General features: G+C 44.5%; 1 protein-coding gene across 1 annotated transcript in view; it reads right to left on the reverse strand.

Moving 5' to 3' along the window:
* NID2 (nidogen 2) overlaps positions 1 to 17,120 on the reverse strand; it is a 73,132-nt gene that overhangs the window by 33,216 nt on the left and 22,796 nt on the right. Inside the window, exons 6-9 of the mRNA XM_021718796.1 lie at positions 8,598 to 8,747; positions 7,936 to 8,181; positions 6,526 to 6,726; positions 4,985 to 5,215 (exon numbers count right to left, since the gene is read on the reverse strand). Coding sequence (XP_021574471.1) covers positions 4,985 to 5,215; positions 6,526 to 6,726; positions 7,936 to 8,181; positions 8,598 to 8,747 — 828 coding nt within the window. The remainder of the gene's footprint in view (positions 1 to 4,984; positions 5,216 to 6,525; positions 6,727 to 7,935; positions 8,182 to 8,597; positions 8,748 to 17,120) is intronic.

Consider the following 17,120-nt stretch of genomic DNA (forward strand, 5'->3'; position numbering starts at 1 on the left):
ACAGGGCCGGCCAGGTTCGGTGGCTCAGCCTGTAATTCCAGCACTCTGGGAGTCCGAGGTGAGAGGATAGCCTGAGCCCGCAGGTTCGAGTCCCACCTGGGCAACTTGGCAAAACCTCATCTCTACAATAAATAAAAAATTAGCCAGGTGTGGTAGCGCGCACCTGTAGTTTAAGCTATTGGAAGGCTGAGGCAGAAGGATCGCTGGAGCCCAGCAGGTCGAGGCTGCAGTGGCCGAGAGCAGCCACTGCACTCCAGTCTGGGTGACAGAGTGAGACTCCAACTCAAAAAAAAAAAGAGACAGGGCCTTACTCTGTCACTCAGGCTGGAGTGCAGTAGCATGATCACACTCACAGCAACCTCAAGCTCCTGGGCTGAAGGGATGCTCCTGGGCTGAAGGGATCCTCCTGCCTCAGCCTCCTGAGTATCTGGGGCTACAGGTGCGTATCACCATACCAGGCTCAATTTTAAATTTTTTTTGTAGAGACAGGGTCTCTCTCTGTTGCCCAGGTTGGTGTTCAACTCCTGCCTTGGCCTCCTAAAGTCTGTGGCACTAATTCTGGGCTCAACAATGTCACCATAGAGGATGAATGTGGTAGTCATTCTCTTTCTCCTCATGTGGCTATTAAATGCTAAGGCAAAATATGACTTATTAATTTTCAAAATTAAAATGCCCCCTTTATCTGACAAAGTAATTTCCCATCTGTTGTGTTCCCTGACTTCACAAGCTCATCCTCTGGCCTGCCTAGGACCTCATTTTAAAAATTAATAGACTAGCTGGGCTCGGTGGCTTAGCCTGTAATCCCGCGCCTTTGAGAGACTGAGGTGAGTGGATTACCTGAGCCCGTGGGTTCGAGACCCACCTGGGCAACTTGGCGAGACCTCATCTCTGCAATAAATCAAAAAATCAGCCGGGCGTGGTAGCGCATGCCTGTAATTCCGGCTACTGGGAAGGCTGAGGCGGAAAGATCGCCGAAGCCCAGCAGGTCGAGGCTGCTGTGGTCGGGAGTACCACTGCACTCTAGTCTGGGCGACGGAGTGAGACTCCAACTCAAAAAAAAAAAAAAAAAAAAATTAATAGACTTGGTGATATTGTGACCTGGGTGACTTATCTCTTCCATGCATCCCAGTTCACTAACAGCCTTAAAGAATGATTGTAAAATTTCTAAATAAATTTTTAGCTAAATGTAAAAAAAAAAAAAAATCAATAGAATTTATCTTTTAGGATACATTTAGGTTTACAGAAAAATGGAGCTCCTATATACTCCTGTTCTCCCCACTTGCAAAATTTTCTCTATTATTAATAGTGTGCATTAGGACTCACTCTTTGTGTAGTACGGGTCTGTAGATTTTGACAAATGTAGAATGTCATGCATTCGTTCTTTTTTTTTTTGAGTCGGAGTCTTCTCTGTCACCCAGACTGGAGTGCAGTGGCCGGTCCCGGCCACTGCAGCCTCGACCTGCTGGGCTCCGGCGATCCTTTTTTTGATTTATTGTAGAGATGAGGTCTTGCCAAGTTGCCCGGGCGGGTCTCGAACCCGCGGGCTCAGGCAATCCACTCACATCAGCCTCCCAAAGTGCGGGATTACAGGCTGAGCCACCGAGCCTGGCTGCATTCATTCTTATAGTATCATCCAGCACTCATCCTTCTCTTCTCTTGCCCTGAGCCCCTGGGAACAACTGATCTTCTTACTGTTGCTGTAGTTTAATCTTTTCCAGAATATCATCTAGTTGGAATCACACAGGACACAGACTTTTCAGATTGGCTTCTTTCACATACCAACACTCTCCCTATCTTTTCATGCCTTGATAAGCCCAGAACATGTTTATCTGCATTTTTTTTTCTCACTCTGTTGCCCAGGCTGGAATGTAGTGGCATGATCATGGCGAACCGCAGTCTTGACCTCCTTCCTAGACTTGGGTGATCCTCCCACCTCAGCTTCCAGAGTAGCTGGGACTACAAGCACATGCCTGGATCGTTTTTTTGTTTTTTGTTTTTTTATATTTGGTAGAGACAAGGTCTCAACTATGTTGCCTAGGCTAGTCTCACATTCCTAGGCTCAAGCAGTCCTCTTGCCTCAGCCTCCCAAAGTGCTGGGATTACAGGTGTGAGTCACCACACCAAGTCCTTTTATCTGCGTTTTCAAATCTGTCTTCACAGGTGAGGCCGATGCTCACTGAAACTTGAGAACTGGCCAGGCATGGTGGCTCATGCCTATAATCCCAGCACTTTGGGAGGCCGAGGTGAGAGGATTCCCTGAGCCCAGGGGTTCAAGACCAGCCTGGGCAACTTGGCGAGACCTCCTCTCCACAAAGAATCAAAAAATTACTCAGGAGTGGTGGCGTGTGCGTTTAGTTCCAGCTACTTGGAAGGCCGAGGCAGAAGGGTCACCTGAGTCCAGCAGGTTGAGGCTGTGGTGGCTGTAAGCGTGCCACTGCCCTCCATCCTGGGCGACAGACTGAGAATAAGGAAGGAAGGAAGGAAGGAATTTGAGAACCACTGCACTGACATTTTGTTTCCACCACTGTTTTCTTCCACTGAGATATAATTAAATGCCACACAATTCACCCATTTAAAATACATAGCTAAGTGATTTTTATATATTCACAGTAGGGCAACCATCACTACAATTAATTTTAGGACATTTTCATCACTGTCAAAAGAAACTGTCCATTTTAACTATCCACTCTGGACCCTGTGCTACCACTGCATGCTGTCCCTGTGGACAATCCATTGAGTTGGACCCCTGCAATATGCTGTCCTTCGTGACTGGCTCCCTTCACTCAGTGTGATGTTTTCTGGGTTCATCCATGTTGCAGGATGTATCAGTACTTCATTCCTTTTTGGGGCTGAATAATATTCCATCATATGAAGACATGACTTTTTTGGATCCATGTCATCAGCTAATGGACCATAGCCACCTTTTAGCTATTATGAATAATGCTACCGTGAACATTCGTGAACACATTTTTGTGGAGACCTAAGTTTTCACTTCTCCTGGTTATATAGCTTAGAGTAGAACTGCTCAATCAAATGGCAACTGCTCGATCAAATGGCTTAACTTTTTGAGAAACTGCTTTTCTGTTTTTCACAATAGCTGCACCATTTTACACTCACGCCAACAATATATGAGGGCTCCAATTTCTCCACATCCTCACCAATGCTTGTTATTTTCTATTTTTTGGGTATAGTCATTCACATAATATAAAGTGGTATCTCATTGTGGGTTTTGTTTGAATTTACCTGAGGACTCATTATGTTGAACATCTTTTCACATGCTCATTGGATATCTACCAATTTTTTTTTTTAGAGAAATGTCTTTCCAGATCCTTTGTCCATCTTTCAATTAGATTATTTGTCTTTTTATTATTGAGTTGTAAGAGTACTTCACATATTCTAGAACAAGTCTCTTTTTAAATATATGATGTAAAATATTTTCTTCCATTCTGCAGATTGCATTTTCATTTTGTTGATAATGCCCTCCGAAACACAACATTTTAAAATTTGGATGACACTCAGTTTATTTTTCTTTTGCTGCTTGGACTTTTAGTGTCATCTCTAAGAATCCATTGCCAAATTCAAGGTCACAAAATTTCACGCCTATGTTTTCTTCTGAAAGTTTTAGCCCTTACATATGCTGAGGTAGAGGTTCAACTTGACTCTTTTGTAGGTGGTTATTCAGTTGCCCCAGCACCATCTGTTACTACTATTCTTTCTCCATTGAATTGTTTTGGCTCCCTTGTTGAGAAAGCAGTCAACTGTAAATGTGTTTATTTCTAGATTCTCACTTCTGTTCTATGGACTGTTATACCTATTCTTATGCCAGAACCACAATGTCTTAATTAATCTAAGTTTTGAGATTGTGAAGTATGAGTCTTCCAACTTTATGCTGCTTTTCAAGATTGTTTTGGCTATTCTGGTTCCTTGAATTTCCATATGAATTTCAGAATCATCTTGTCAATTTCTACAAAGTGCCAGCTGAGATTCTGATTGATCTATTGATTCAACACAATCTCTAGTTGGGAAGCATTGCCATCTTAACAATATTAAGTCTTCCAATCCATGAACATGGAATATCTTCCCATTTATTTGTCTTCTTTAATTTTGTTTTCAAAAATGTTTTGTAGGTTTGCAGCATACAACTATTGAACTACTTTTAAAATTTTTATTCCTGTTTTATTCTTTTTGAAATGGAATTTATTAATTTCATTTTCAATTTGTTCACTACTACTATAGAGAAATACATTCATTTTGGTGTATTTGGTTTTTAGTTCTAATAGTTTCATGAATTCCTTAGACGTAGAAACATAAAACATCATGTCATCTGAGAATAATTTTACTTCTTCCTTTCCAATTTAGATGCCCTTTATTTCATGTTCTTGCCTCATCGCCCTGGCTAGAAATTCTAGTACTGTGTTGGACAGAAAAGGCAAGCAGACATCCTTGTCTAGTTCCAGATCTTAAGGAGAAAGCATCTAGTCTTTCACATTAACTACAATGTTGCCAGAAGGTTTTCACAAAGTTCTATTTTGTTGTATTTTCAGGCACTTTTTGTCCCACCTCAGATTGGTGAATTCTTCTCATCCTCTAAGTTTTAGCAAAAACATCACTTCTTGAACTGTCAGACTAGATCCTGGTACCCTGCACTCATCACAATTGTAACAAATACTTGTCAGCATCACTCTTCCTCCTTACTTGGTCCCACCTTATTCACAGGTATATCCCTTCTTTGTACTTACAGCTGGGTATTGCTACAAACCAGCCTTATGTACCATGCTCTATTTCCTGGCTTTGGCAGGGACACTTCCCTATTCCATCCTGTCTCTCTTTCCACCTCATGGACAGGGACCCAGCTTACTCATCCTTATGCCCAACACCTAACACAGAGCCTGGCACTCCCTTAGTAACCTCTTTGAGTTACTCTAAGGTTGCTCAAAAAGGATGTAATTTTTTGCCCAACAACAACCACAAAAGGAAACCTTACCTTCAACAGGACCAATTTGATTGGTCAGAGCAAACCTAAGCACTCTTTCTTCATCACTGTATAAGGCAAATACCCGGTCCACATTCAGCAGCTGGGTGGTGGGGATGGCTGGGCGTCTGGGGGCATGCCTGCACACCTGGTAAGTGATGTTCTGCTGGACACGGTAGGACCATGTTTGATTGGTTGCACCAAAAGTGAGAGAGTAATCTCTGGAACTTGTGGAGGTCACAGCTGCAACAGACACACTGGTAAATTTTTGAACATAGATTTTCTGCAGTTTTTCATCTCATTCTTGGAGCATGTTTCCTTGGTTACTTCCTGAGTTGATGTGGGGAAACTTGGTAAGGAAACGCCAAGAACCTGGGTAGACATAGAGTCACCATGCTGACAGGGAGGAGCTACTACAACTGCTGCTGTCACTCTATGCAAAGAATAAATGTGACCACGTGCCAGCGAGGCCAAGAGTACCCTACACATCCTGCCTTGTTTATTCCTCACTATAGCCCAGTGAGGTGGGCACCACATTGTGTGAACAAAGATTTACAGTGGTTAAGTAGCCCCTACCCTGAAAGACTGGTATATGGTGGAGGTGGAACAGAAACTCACATCAGTCTGACTCTATACCCCATGCTTTTAACTAATCCATCCTCTACACTGCACAGAGGTGATGGCTTCTGACACCCTGCACTTCAGTAAGTCTGAAGGATTCCAGGGAAAGGAATGGGTCATTTCTCCCTATCTAAGTCTAAGAGACAAACCCAGGTGAGTTATCTAGATATCAGCTGTTCAGCGCACAGTCCAGGCCTCGCTTCCCATTCTTTTCCCTACCTCTCCTGCCCAGCTTCCAGCTCTCACACCATAGGGGAGGCGGGGGCCGGAGGAAAGGCACAACTCAAGCCAAACTGCTATGCTACAAAACAGGAACTGTGGACTTGGATAATGTTTTACAGAATACGTCACATAATCGGCCATGTAAAATGGACAGAAAAAGAGATTTTCTTCTCATGCAAAAGACAAGAAAACAGGCTCTCAGATGTCAAGTGACCTTCCCACATATTTAAAATGGCAAATCCAGAATATGAATTCTTACATTCTGATTCCAAATCTAGCATTAGTTTTATAATATTGTGAGGCATTCTCTGTGATCTTTAAAGAAAAATGGAATTATCAGCTGAAATAAGGTTAGGAGACAAATGCAAATTCCAGTAATATTTTCCACATCCCAGAGAAGAGGATGGTTTAAAACTATATATAATTATGCCACCCCTACCCACACCAATAGACAATACCATTATTGATTATGTTGTTATTATTTAAAAGTACTGGATTGGAATAATGATATTCTTGTATATAGAAGCCAGCACTCTGCTTACTTACACTATATATTTGATAAAAACAATAATAAAAACTATATTGAGCTCATTTTACGTGCCATGCACTCTTCTAGGACATCCCATTTAGAAGCGCACGTAATCCCCATAGCTATCTGCTGAGGTTGGTTCTAGACCCATCTTAGATTCGTGAAAACTGGTTACACACACCTGAGTCAGAGTAATGGTAGAGCTCCTTGTAGGGAGTAATGTGAGCTGTGAAATTTGCTGGGATGTAAGGCACCTGGCCTTGAATATTGGTCTTAATGCTCAAATAATTTTCCGGATCAAGTCCCTCGGCAGTTTGAGTGATCTGAACCCTCTCCTCCCCTGGGTAGAAAGTTACTTCCATGGAATGGATAAAGTTAGCACCTGGAGAGGAAAAATAGCACAGAGATGAAAGAGGCCTTGCTTAAATCATTACCAGCACATACTGCCTCCTCTCAATTACTGCTGTTGGAGATGGGCCCAAGGAGACTACTGGATATCCGAGACTAAGTACTATCAGCTGTTGATTCCATAAGTTCCCCCAAACTTCTGATTAAAGAGCGTGGTTTCATCCTGCCTCCCACTGTTTCTCTGTGTAGGAGCTTGTATTCTATGAGAAATAAACTCTTGGGAACATCCTTGACTTTTCTAAGGTTGCCAGACTTAGCAAAAGCAAACAAATAAACATAAAAATAACAAAAAACCAGGACACCCAGTTAAACTTGAATTTCCGATAAGTACGTCCCATGCAATACTAATGGGGATGTTTAAACCAGAAAAGTATTCATTGTTTATTCGAAATTCAAATTTAACTGTGTGTGGTTTGTTTTATCTACTGTTGACCCATGGTTTTATTCAAATCTTGATTATAGGCAAGAACCCATAAACGGCTATTGAGCTCTGCACTTGGAGATGGGGAAGAATTTTTCTTCCAGCACTTCTTCACACAATAAAGATAAAAACCACTAGGAAACTTGCTTTTTCAAGTAGGAAGGCGAGAATCCTTTACATCCTTGCTATTAGAGGGTAGTCCTTAGACTAGGAGCACCGGCATCTGCTTGGAGCTTGTTAGAAAAGCACTCACAGACCCCATCCCAGGTCTACTGAGTCAGTATTTGCATTTTGACAAGACCTCCAAGTGATCTGAGGGCAGGTTAAAGTCTGAGACACACTGGCCTATACTCTCACAGGTCAGGCAAGTGGGGACAAAAGAAGAGGAAAGGCACCCCCCTCCCCAAGAAGTAAAATCATCTCCAGGGGCATACCTGTTGGACAGATCTTTGCACAGTAATTCAGTTAAACAAAGCCTGACAAATATGCTTCAACAATTTGGGCTAAGCAGACACAAATGCTCCAAACAGAATCATCTTATTCCTCAGAACTGCTGAGAGAATGTTAGAGAAAATCACAGTCTTCAAAAATCAGTGGTGTGAGGCCAAACCATTCCCAACAACCCCTGGACAGAAAACGACACACCTCTGGCTCTCAAACATTAAACAAGTGAATCTTCTTTCACTGTATAAAGACCCAAGATACTGCCCCAGGGAGCACCACCGCCTAAGCAACTGCCAGACCTCTCCGAGGCCTGCTCACCTGTGAGGCTGAAGCCATTCTCAGCACCGGGTTTTTCTAAAGCAAAGAGCCAGCCAAATAGGCCTCCGATTGGTGTGAGGGGGAGAAGGGCCTGGGCCGCTGGCTGCGGGATGTGGCTGATGGCTGTGTAGGCCCTGCCATCATTGCCCACGATGTAAGCATGCAGGTCCATGTCGGTGAAGTGCACGGACGTGTGGCCCACACGAAGGTGGCCGCTCACTTTCCCATTGACTCGATGAGGCGCCCCTAGAAGACCGAAGATCCCGTCAGCCTCAGGCACTATCCAGGCTAGGGATGGGTGCACACATATCAAATCATTCCACCGACAACTCTCCAGCAAGTCGTTTTAATGACTCCCCAACCAAATACCCATCTGTGAGAAAGCCCTGCCTGCGACCTCTTTTCTCCCATCCTCCCTGTCTCCCCTCCACGTTGGCTTGAACGAGCTGGCAGAAAGAAAGAAACATTTCTGGATAATCTTCACATTGGAAAATCAGCCCCAATTGGTTCGTTTCTCAAACGTTACGGAGCACCTGCAAGTCGCCGGCACTCTGACTTAAGTGGTAGAGACGTAGGGTCCAGGAAGCAGAGCTCACAGGGGCAGCTGGGAACAAGTAAGCAGCAGGAAAATACCCACAGCAGCCTCGGCCCTTGGCCCTCACCTTCAGGCAAACAGTGCCTCCCATTTCCATAAAACCTGGACTGGCAGTGGCAGCAAAAGCCGGTGGTGTAATCCGTGCAGAAGGCATGCCGGGAGCACTGGCCATGGTGGTGTTCACAGGTTTCCTTGCTGGCAGCATTATACGAGAAGACTGAAAAATAAAACACGCCTGCATTAAAAAGACTAAGTGATCCCAGCAGCGTTGCTGCCAAGTTTCACCGTGGACAAAGGCTCTGCTGCATAAAAGCGGTTTGGAGCATAATAAGCAAACAGGCTTCTGATGCGTAAGAGACAGGAATAACATTCAGTAAATAACATTCAGTGAATAACATTCAGCCCAGGGGGATCAACCCGTGTGGTCTGCTGGCAAGAAGACTTACTTGCTTACTGCTCCCACCTGGGTATCACTGCGAAGCTGGGGAACCAAGGTGAGGCTGCACTCCTGGGTGTGAGTCAGTAAAATGAAACCAAACCAAGAAGTACACAGTATGTTGAACTTGATGAAACCGCCATTTCTGTGGGTCAGAAATGGCTAGGTATCAGCAATTTTACATGGTTCAAATAGTAATGATCTCCTTGAGAGAAAAACAAAAAAGAGGAGCTAATAAATGCGATCTTATTTCTAATGGGTCCTCTCTTCTTTTACGTAACCCTGAACTCGAAATAATAATAACATAATAATAACCTGTAGCTGGTTTCACGGCCCAGATTTTTTCTTCTGAGAGAAGGGTCTTAAAGCATATAGGGAGAAAAGGATGGAGGAGGACAAAGGAACAAGTAAACTGTTCAGGACTCTATGCCCTTGGCAGTGCTTCCCATGATGGGTATGGTACAAGCACGATTTGCATTTTAAAGGAGAGCACTTGAGCCATAGTCACAGATCTTCTAGGAAACCAGGCAGACCAGGGTAAGCTCGGTGCTCTAGTAGCTGCTTCTTCCATTTCCCATTTACTCTGCCTATTTAAAACCAAAAAAGAAGAAGGTCCTTTGTGCCGCAAATGCCATTACCATAAAGGCAATGGTGAGGGGGCAGAGCAGGGCTGGAGGGCTAGGAATGGCCGGCCAGGAGGGCGCTTTCTCCGGGGAGTATGTCACACTGGGGAGTATGTCAATCCCAAGTATGGCCACCAGGAGGCGAAGTGGCTGTGCACACCTCTGCCTACCTCCGTGTCCCCAGGAGCAGGAGCTGGCTGGAGACTGGGAGCATGCTGACAGAGCAGGGAGGGCGGGGAATTCGAGTGTCAGACACCCGAGGACACTCGACTTAGGAAAAACTGGGTGGTAGCTGTGTTCCAGGTTTAGGTCTGAATCAGGAGGGGAAGAAGATATAAAAAGATCAGTCTTTACCTAGTATTCCAAGGGAGAACAGGAAACAAAGAAAGTATGGGGGAAGGTCTAGAACCACATATGTAACAATACAGCCAGGAAATGATGGGGAGACCTGTTAACGTCTGTCCATATTGCCACAGGCCCTAGAGAAGGGCATGGCAAGGGTCCAAGGCTCCTGCACATACTCAGCACATTCCTAAGTGTGCCCTTGTCGTCTATGCACCTCCAGTAAGTAGCTTCAGGGGATCCCTGAATTCCCTGAGGACTAGCCCAAAGATGTAAATCCTATTGACTACCTTTCTTAGTAGTCCTAGGTTTGAACAATATCGTGTCAATGTCATTGTAAGTCTTGTGACCTGCATAACTCTTGCAATGCATGATGTTTTAAGCCTTGTAAACTTCCTTTATTCTAAATGTCACTATCTAAATGTAAAATGTAGCTGTAACTTAAGTCCTATCCAATGCTCTGCTGGTCACGTGTGTCACATGGCTAATGTACAGGTACCAACAACTCTGTACGATAAGAGTGGGCTGCGAGGTCTGAAGGGGGAGCAGAACCATTTTAAGAAAGACCTCGGCCGGGCTTGGTGGCTCAGCCTGTAATCCCAGCACTTTGGGAGGCCAAGGTGAGGGGACTGCCTGAGCCTGCGGGTTCAAGACCCACCCAGGCAACTTGGCAAGACCTCGTTTCTACAATAAATCAAAAATTAGCTGGGCATGATAGCACACGCCTGTAGTTCCTGCTACTTAGAAGGTTGAGGCGGAAGGATCGCCAAAGCCCAGAGGGTCGAGGGGGTTGAGGCTGTGGTAGCCAGGAGCATGCCACTGCCCTCCCGTCTGGGTGATGGAGTGGGACTCCGACTCAAAGAAAGAAAGAAAGAAAGAAAGAAAGAAAGAAAGACCTCTAGTCTGGCTCTGCTCCCTGGATTCGAATTCAGAAATCAACTTCCTGCCAGTTCCCTGCGACCGTTGATTTATCGGTATCAAGAAGGAGCAGTCAAGTGGTACTCCGATCATAACAGAAAGACTTGGCTATAGATAAGATAAAAACATAAAAATTAAAGTTATTATTTAAGGGGCAACTCCTTTGAGTCCCCTCCCACTGTGGGGGCTTTTCTGTCCTCTCAATAAATCCTGCTTTCTCAAAAAAAATTTTTTTTTAATAAAAAATAAAGTTATTATTTAAATCATTCTTCACAGGCCAGATATTATTCTAAAAGCTTTAAATCTATTAACTATTTTAAAAATTGAGACAAGAGTCCACTGTTGCCCAGACTGGTCTCAAGGGATCCTCCCAGTCAGCCTCCTGAGTAGCTGAGATAACAGGTGGGCACCAACCACACCTGGTTGTTCATGCTTTCTTTTTTTTGAGTTGGAGTCTCACTCCGTCGCCCAGACTGGAGTGCAGTGGACGCTCCCGGGCCACCGCAGCCTCGACCTGCTGGGCTCCGGCGATCCTTCCGCCTCAGCCTTCCAAGTAGCCGGAATTACAGGCATGCCCGGCTGATTGCTCATGCTTTCAATTTGCATGAGTGCCCTAGGTAGCAGGGACTGTTTTTAATCTGTTTGCAGATAAAGGAGCTGAGGCACAGAAAGTTAAAGTCACCCTCCTGAAGTCACACAGGCCTGAGTGGCAAAAGTAGGATTTGAACCCAGAAATCTGGCCCCAGAATCTTGAACCATTACACTCTCCTGCTTCCCTTCAGTGGGACCCACGTACACAGATCATGAACTCTAGGTTAAGAATCTGATTGGGTCCTCCCCGTGATGCTGTACTATAGATTTGCAAGATTTTACTATTTGGGCAAACTGTGACAAAGATAAACAGAATCTCTCTGTATTGTTTCTTCCAATAACATGTAGATTCACATTTATCTCTCCCCAAAAAGGTTATTTTAAAAGTACAGGCAGGTCTCTAAGGAAAAAAAGAATCTGATTGGGTGTTGGGGTTAATAAGCATAGGCTTCAACATGCATGATTTGAATCTTAACTTTCTAAATCAGGCTTAACAGTAGAAGAGAGCAGAGACAATGGTCCAGGTGAATACTAGTGTGTTGGACAAAAGCAGAGATAGGAAGTGCAGGCAGCTGCGGTGGCGGGCACTTGCACATAGTTCTGCAGTGCTGGCAGGACAAATCACCTCGATTCAAGAGGAAAATCTGAGGGGAGCATGGACCAAAGTTCATGACTTCAGAGTTGGTATAGGGCCTTGATGGCTCAGCTGAGAAATTCTAGCTTGATGAAAATAGAAGATTAGGCATAACTCAACTTTTTTTTTTTAAACAGGAAAGTGACAAGCATGATCAACCAAAAAAAAAAAAAAAGACATAAAATTCAAGGCAGAAAAAGAGCAATTATGATAAAAATATTGTAGAGCTTGCTGTGGAGAAAATGACCATCATTGTCTTAAAAACAGGGAAGAAACCATCTTGAGTAAAAAGAAATGAATGTAACTTTGGTGTGTCAAAGTCTCAGGTTTCTCCAGCTCAGAAAGTCACAACTAAGTGTAAAGAAGCAGCTCCTGGAGGAGCTTATGCCATCAGGACTCGCCCAGAGCTCAGGCAGCGAGGGGCTGCAGAAGGTCCCAAGCTCTGAGACTCAACTTCAATCCCGACTCAGGGGCGAACTTGGAAATGCACTGTGTCTGTCTTAGCTTCCTCATCTCTAAAATCTGGATGACACATTCCTTACACCTACATTGCCAGAAATCACACCTTTTCTTTCTTCCTTTTTTTGAGTCAAGGTCTTGCTCTGTCATCCAAGCTGCCTCAGCCTCCTGGGCTCAGCTATCCTCCTGCCTCAGCCTCCTGAGTAGCTTGGCTTGCAGGCATGCACCCTCACACCTGACTGATTTTTCATTTCTATAGAGACAAGGTCTCGCTCTGTTGCATGGGCTGGGCTCAAGTCATCCTCCTTCCTTAGCCTCCCAAGGTATTGGGGATTACAGGCCTGAGCCATCGTGCCAGGCACGTTTTTTCTTTTTCTTGAGTCTTATGCTCTCTGTTTTTTCTTATGTACTTCTGAGCACCAAGGTGAAAAGGTAATCTGACACAGGCCTACAGGGTAGTCATTTTCAAGAGATTCAGGCAGAAATAAAACCAAATTCTATACTCTGTTGTGCTCACAAATTAAGGCTATGATGGGTTAGTACTGCAGCCTTTTTAAAAATTATTTTGCGAAGCCTTGTTCTTCTGCACAATTCCTATTCTAAAACGGGGTTATAAAACAGGGAGAGATAGGATGAAAGCAGGACTACAGACATGGAGACTTAATATAACTAAAAAACTATGTGTAGCCATAGCTTTTATATGGGTGTAAAGAGAGAGGCACAGCAAAACAGCCAGCAGCTTACAAATGTAACTGCACAAATATTTATCAGTTGATTGGAAACCAGACTTTATTTTTTGATACTAGAAACAGAGATAATAATAATAATGGTTAGTCTCCCATGACAGGCTATTGTAAGACTCAAACTATAATAATGATAGGTTAACTAGTTATTGATGAACCTGGGAATCTTTAAACACAAATTTTCAACAAGGACACACATTTACTACTTTTTTTCTTTTAATTTTTTTATTTTAAAGATGTGGGGTACAATTCAGGGTTAGGTATACAAATATTCATTACACAGGGACCTTGGTTGATGAGGTGTGCCCCCTTCCACCATGATTCCCAGTACGGCCAGTCCCACGCCTCCTCCCCCCACTGCACTTTCCTGCTACTGCCAATCTTTTCTTACAGTATTATGATAATTGTTCAAGGTCCACTTATGAGTGATACTCAGTTCTTTGTGTGATAGATCAGTCAGTATTATAGACTCTAAGTCCATCCAAGTTGCTGTGAAGTTCATGATTTTGTCCTTCTTTATGGCTGCGTAATAGTACATCGAGCAGTCAACAGATACATGAAAAAATGCTCAGCCTCACTATTCATCAAAGAAATGCAAATTAAAACTACACTGAGATACCACCTAACTCCAGTCAGGATGGCCATCATCAATAACTCAAAAAAAAAAACAGATGCTGGAGAGGATGCGGCAAAAAGGGAACACTTCTACATTGTTGGTGGGAGTGTAAATTAGTACAGCCTCTGTGGAAAACAGTGTGGCGATTCCTAAAAGATCTAAAAATTGACCTTCCATACAACCCCACAATCTCCCTACTGGGAATATACCCAGAAGAACTCAAATCACTCTATGAAAAAGATATCTGTGTACATTATGTTTATTGCAGCATTGTTTGTTCACAATAGCAAAAACATGGAACTAACCATGCTACCCATCCAAAGAGAACTGGATTTAAAAAATGTGGTACATATACACAGTGGAATATTACTTACTCTTGCAGCTCCATGACAGCCACAGGAGGGAAAGAAGATGGGTTTGCTCCTAATCAGGGGGAATTTAAGGTTCTCGTTCCAATCTCTCTTCCACGCCTGCCTTTACGCCCAGGTGCACTGCAGATTTGCACACTTAATATTTACAATGGCAGCTTTTTTAGCTGAAAGGTAAATGCCTTGCAATTTTTGTCCATTCACTAACTTGACAAGTATTTACTGAGCACTCACTATTGGCCTGGCCCTGGGATATGGCAGGGAAGAGACAAAACTTCCTGTCCTGGGGTAGCCATCAATGAACAAGTGGTAGATGTGTTGAGAGTTTGCTGAGAAATAGAGCAGGGAAGGACCAGTCAAGGAACACTTGATTCTTTTAAATGGTATGGTCAGGGAAGAGCTCAGGAGATGATGCTGTTCGGGCAGAGGCCTGAGGGAGGTGAAGGAGTGAGCTTCACACAAGGGGGAGGCAGGGTGCTATGTTGGGCAGGAAGGGCCCATGGGCATGTGGGAGGGAGGCCTGGGCCATTCACATGGGGCCTCAAATATCACCAGATGGGCTTGGATTTTCTCTGACTTAAAGTAGATCAGGAAGGAGCTGGTGCCTTGGTGGTAAGAAGAGGACAAGGGACCAGACCTGAGATGTTCTGAAGATGAAATCGACATGCTTTGCCAATAGACTGGATGTGGGATAACGTTCAGGTCTTGACACGGGAAACTGGAAGGGTGGGGCTGCCAGTTCTTGAGATAGGGAGACCGAGGAGGAGTGGATTTGTGGGGGTTCAGTTCCATCAAGGGAATTCAGCCAGCCTTGACAGCAACTCACACCCTCGGGATAACAACATGTTGCCCTTCATAGGGAGAGCTGCATTTCTCCCTGCGAATTCTGGGTCACTGCATCAGAACCACCTGAGATTAGACCAACTGATCCCCATGCTCTGAATGCATCCCAGGAATCTACACTCTTGTCACTCCCTCAAGTGATCCTCAGGCCAATTAGTGCTGATGCACGGGATATTCGGGATATTCGCAAGTCTCAGACTTCTGAACTAGAGCTTGTTCATTAGCATAGTTAGCAAATTTAATCCAACCAATCAGCAGCTCCTGGGGTAGGCAGAATGTCAGGGAATGCTCTTGCGTTCATCTTGGCCAACTGAGAAGCAGAGCTCAGTATTTATGGCCCACTTGGCCTCCACCCATCCCACAAGAATGAAACGTAAACATCCTCTAGTGAGGGTGGCGCAGAAGAACAGCAGCAGGATCCCTTCCCTGAAGAAAGGAGAGATCTGGAGCTAGAAACAAGTTCTCACATCAGCTATCTATCAAGGGCAAGAAAAGCCAGACCTCTGGCCAGTGTGACTGTTCAAATTTCTGCGGGTACTGCAGTTAGATCCAAAGAGGCTGAACTTTTTGAAGGCTTGGAATCAAGGTCTGCATCCCAGCAGGGGGAGACGTGCAACTGTCATTTGTATGCCCCTTTATGTCATAGTTCTGAAGGTATTTTACACACCTCTTCCTTTCTGGTAAGACGGTATTATCTCCATGTTATAGATGGGAAAACCAAGGCCCACAGAGATTAAAGGATCTTCTGGCTCCAAGTCCCACGCTCTTCCCATAACACTATCAGCGCTCAAGTTCAGGGCCAGCAGAATAACAAGCGAACCTGGCTTAAAAATGCAAATTATGGTTCAGAAGGGAGAGGAGGACGTGGAAATCAGTGTTTTAAACCAGAGTCCCAGGTGAGTTCAAAGGAAGGTGGACCCAGCCCTAGAGGAATACAGTCTCTATTCCACAGCCCCCTCCGGGACCCATGCCCTGCCAGAGCTCCTGCCATGGAGAGTCAAACCAGAAACAGACAGGTCTGCCGGCATCTCAGGACAGAGTGGGAAGGCGGAGGGTGGCCAGGTTGGAATAAGCTCATTCTGTCACAGATGTGTTAACCGAGGTTTGAGAATTACTTAAGGAATCTGAATATGGCAAATTTTTTAAAGGCTCATTTCTTTTTTCCATGAATACTTAAAAAAAAAGAAAACCTTCTCATATCCTTTATGGAAAAAAGAACAGGTTAGGATACATAAGAGGAAACAAACAAAGGCACTGCCAAACTACTTGAGACTTGTCCTAATTGGGAGTTTGTACAAAAGTGGAAAATTCTCACACTTGTTCTGACCATTCTTCAAACTTCATTTTCCCAAAAACATTTAGGCACTAGTCTGCAGCCTTGGCCTGTTGGCCTCCTTCATGGAGGGCTCTGGCCCAGCCCCGTGGGGGGCTCCCTGGTGTGGCCCAGGGCTCACGTGCCGACAGAGAGGGTCACAGAAGGTTCCGTGGCACCTGGAGTGACTTTTACTTTTAACCACTCTTACTGCTACCTCAAGAAAAAGAACCAACATTTTCACTACAGTACAGATTTTTTCTGTTTCCCCACTTCCCCAGGCTAGTTAGAAAAACCACATCCAACCTTATAAGGAAAACATGGTAGGCTTTTTCCTCCAGTTTTCCTGTTGGTTTAGTATTCATTGGATGTGTGTGGTGTATGGTGATGCTGGTGGCAACCAGTGATCAGGACCCTGGGGTGGCCTTTACATCTGCCATCATGAACAGGCTGAGACAGGGACTCTACCAAGGAATTTCCCTGTGCCAGTGTCTTCACAGACATGGGGCAGCCCTCTGCTGTTCACAGACTCTCTGTGACTTGGATGTGCACCCAGGAGAGGGTTTTCTGTGCCAGGAAGGTTGGATGGAGCAGCAGAGCCTGCTTGAATTCACCTTGAGTGCGCAACACACTCCAGAGGCCTTTCCCAAGGCCAAAAGTGCAGTGAGACTGCGTGAGGTTCATGAAAGCCAGGCGTCCTCTGTC

This window comes from Carlito syrichta, unplaced genomic scaffold, assembly GCF_000164805.1.
Source record: "Carlito syrichta isolate Samal-C Ts95f unplaced genomic scaffold, Tarsius_syrichta-2.0.1 Scaffold313468, whole genome shotgun sequence".
Lineage (NCBI taxonomy): Eukaryota > Metazoa > Chordata > Mammalia > Primates > Tarsiidae > Carlito > Carlito syrichta.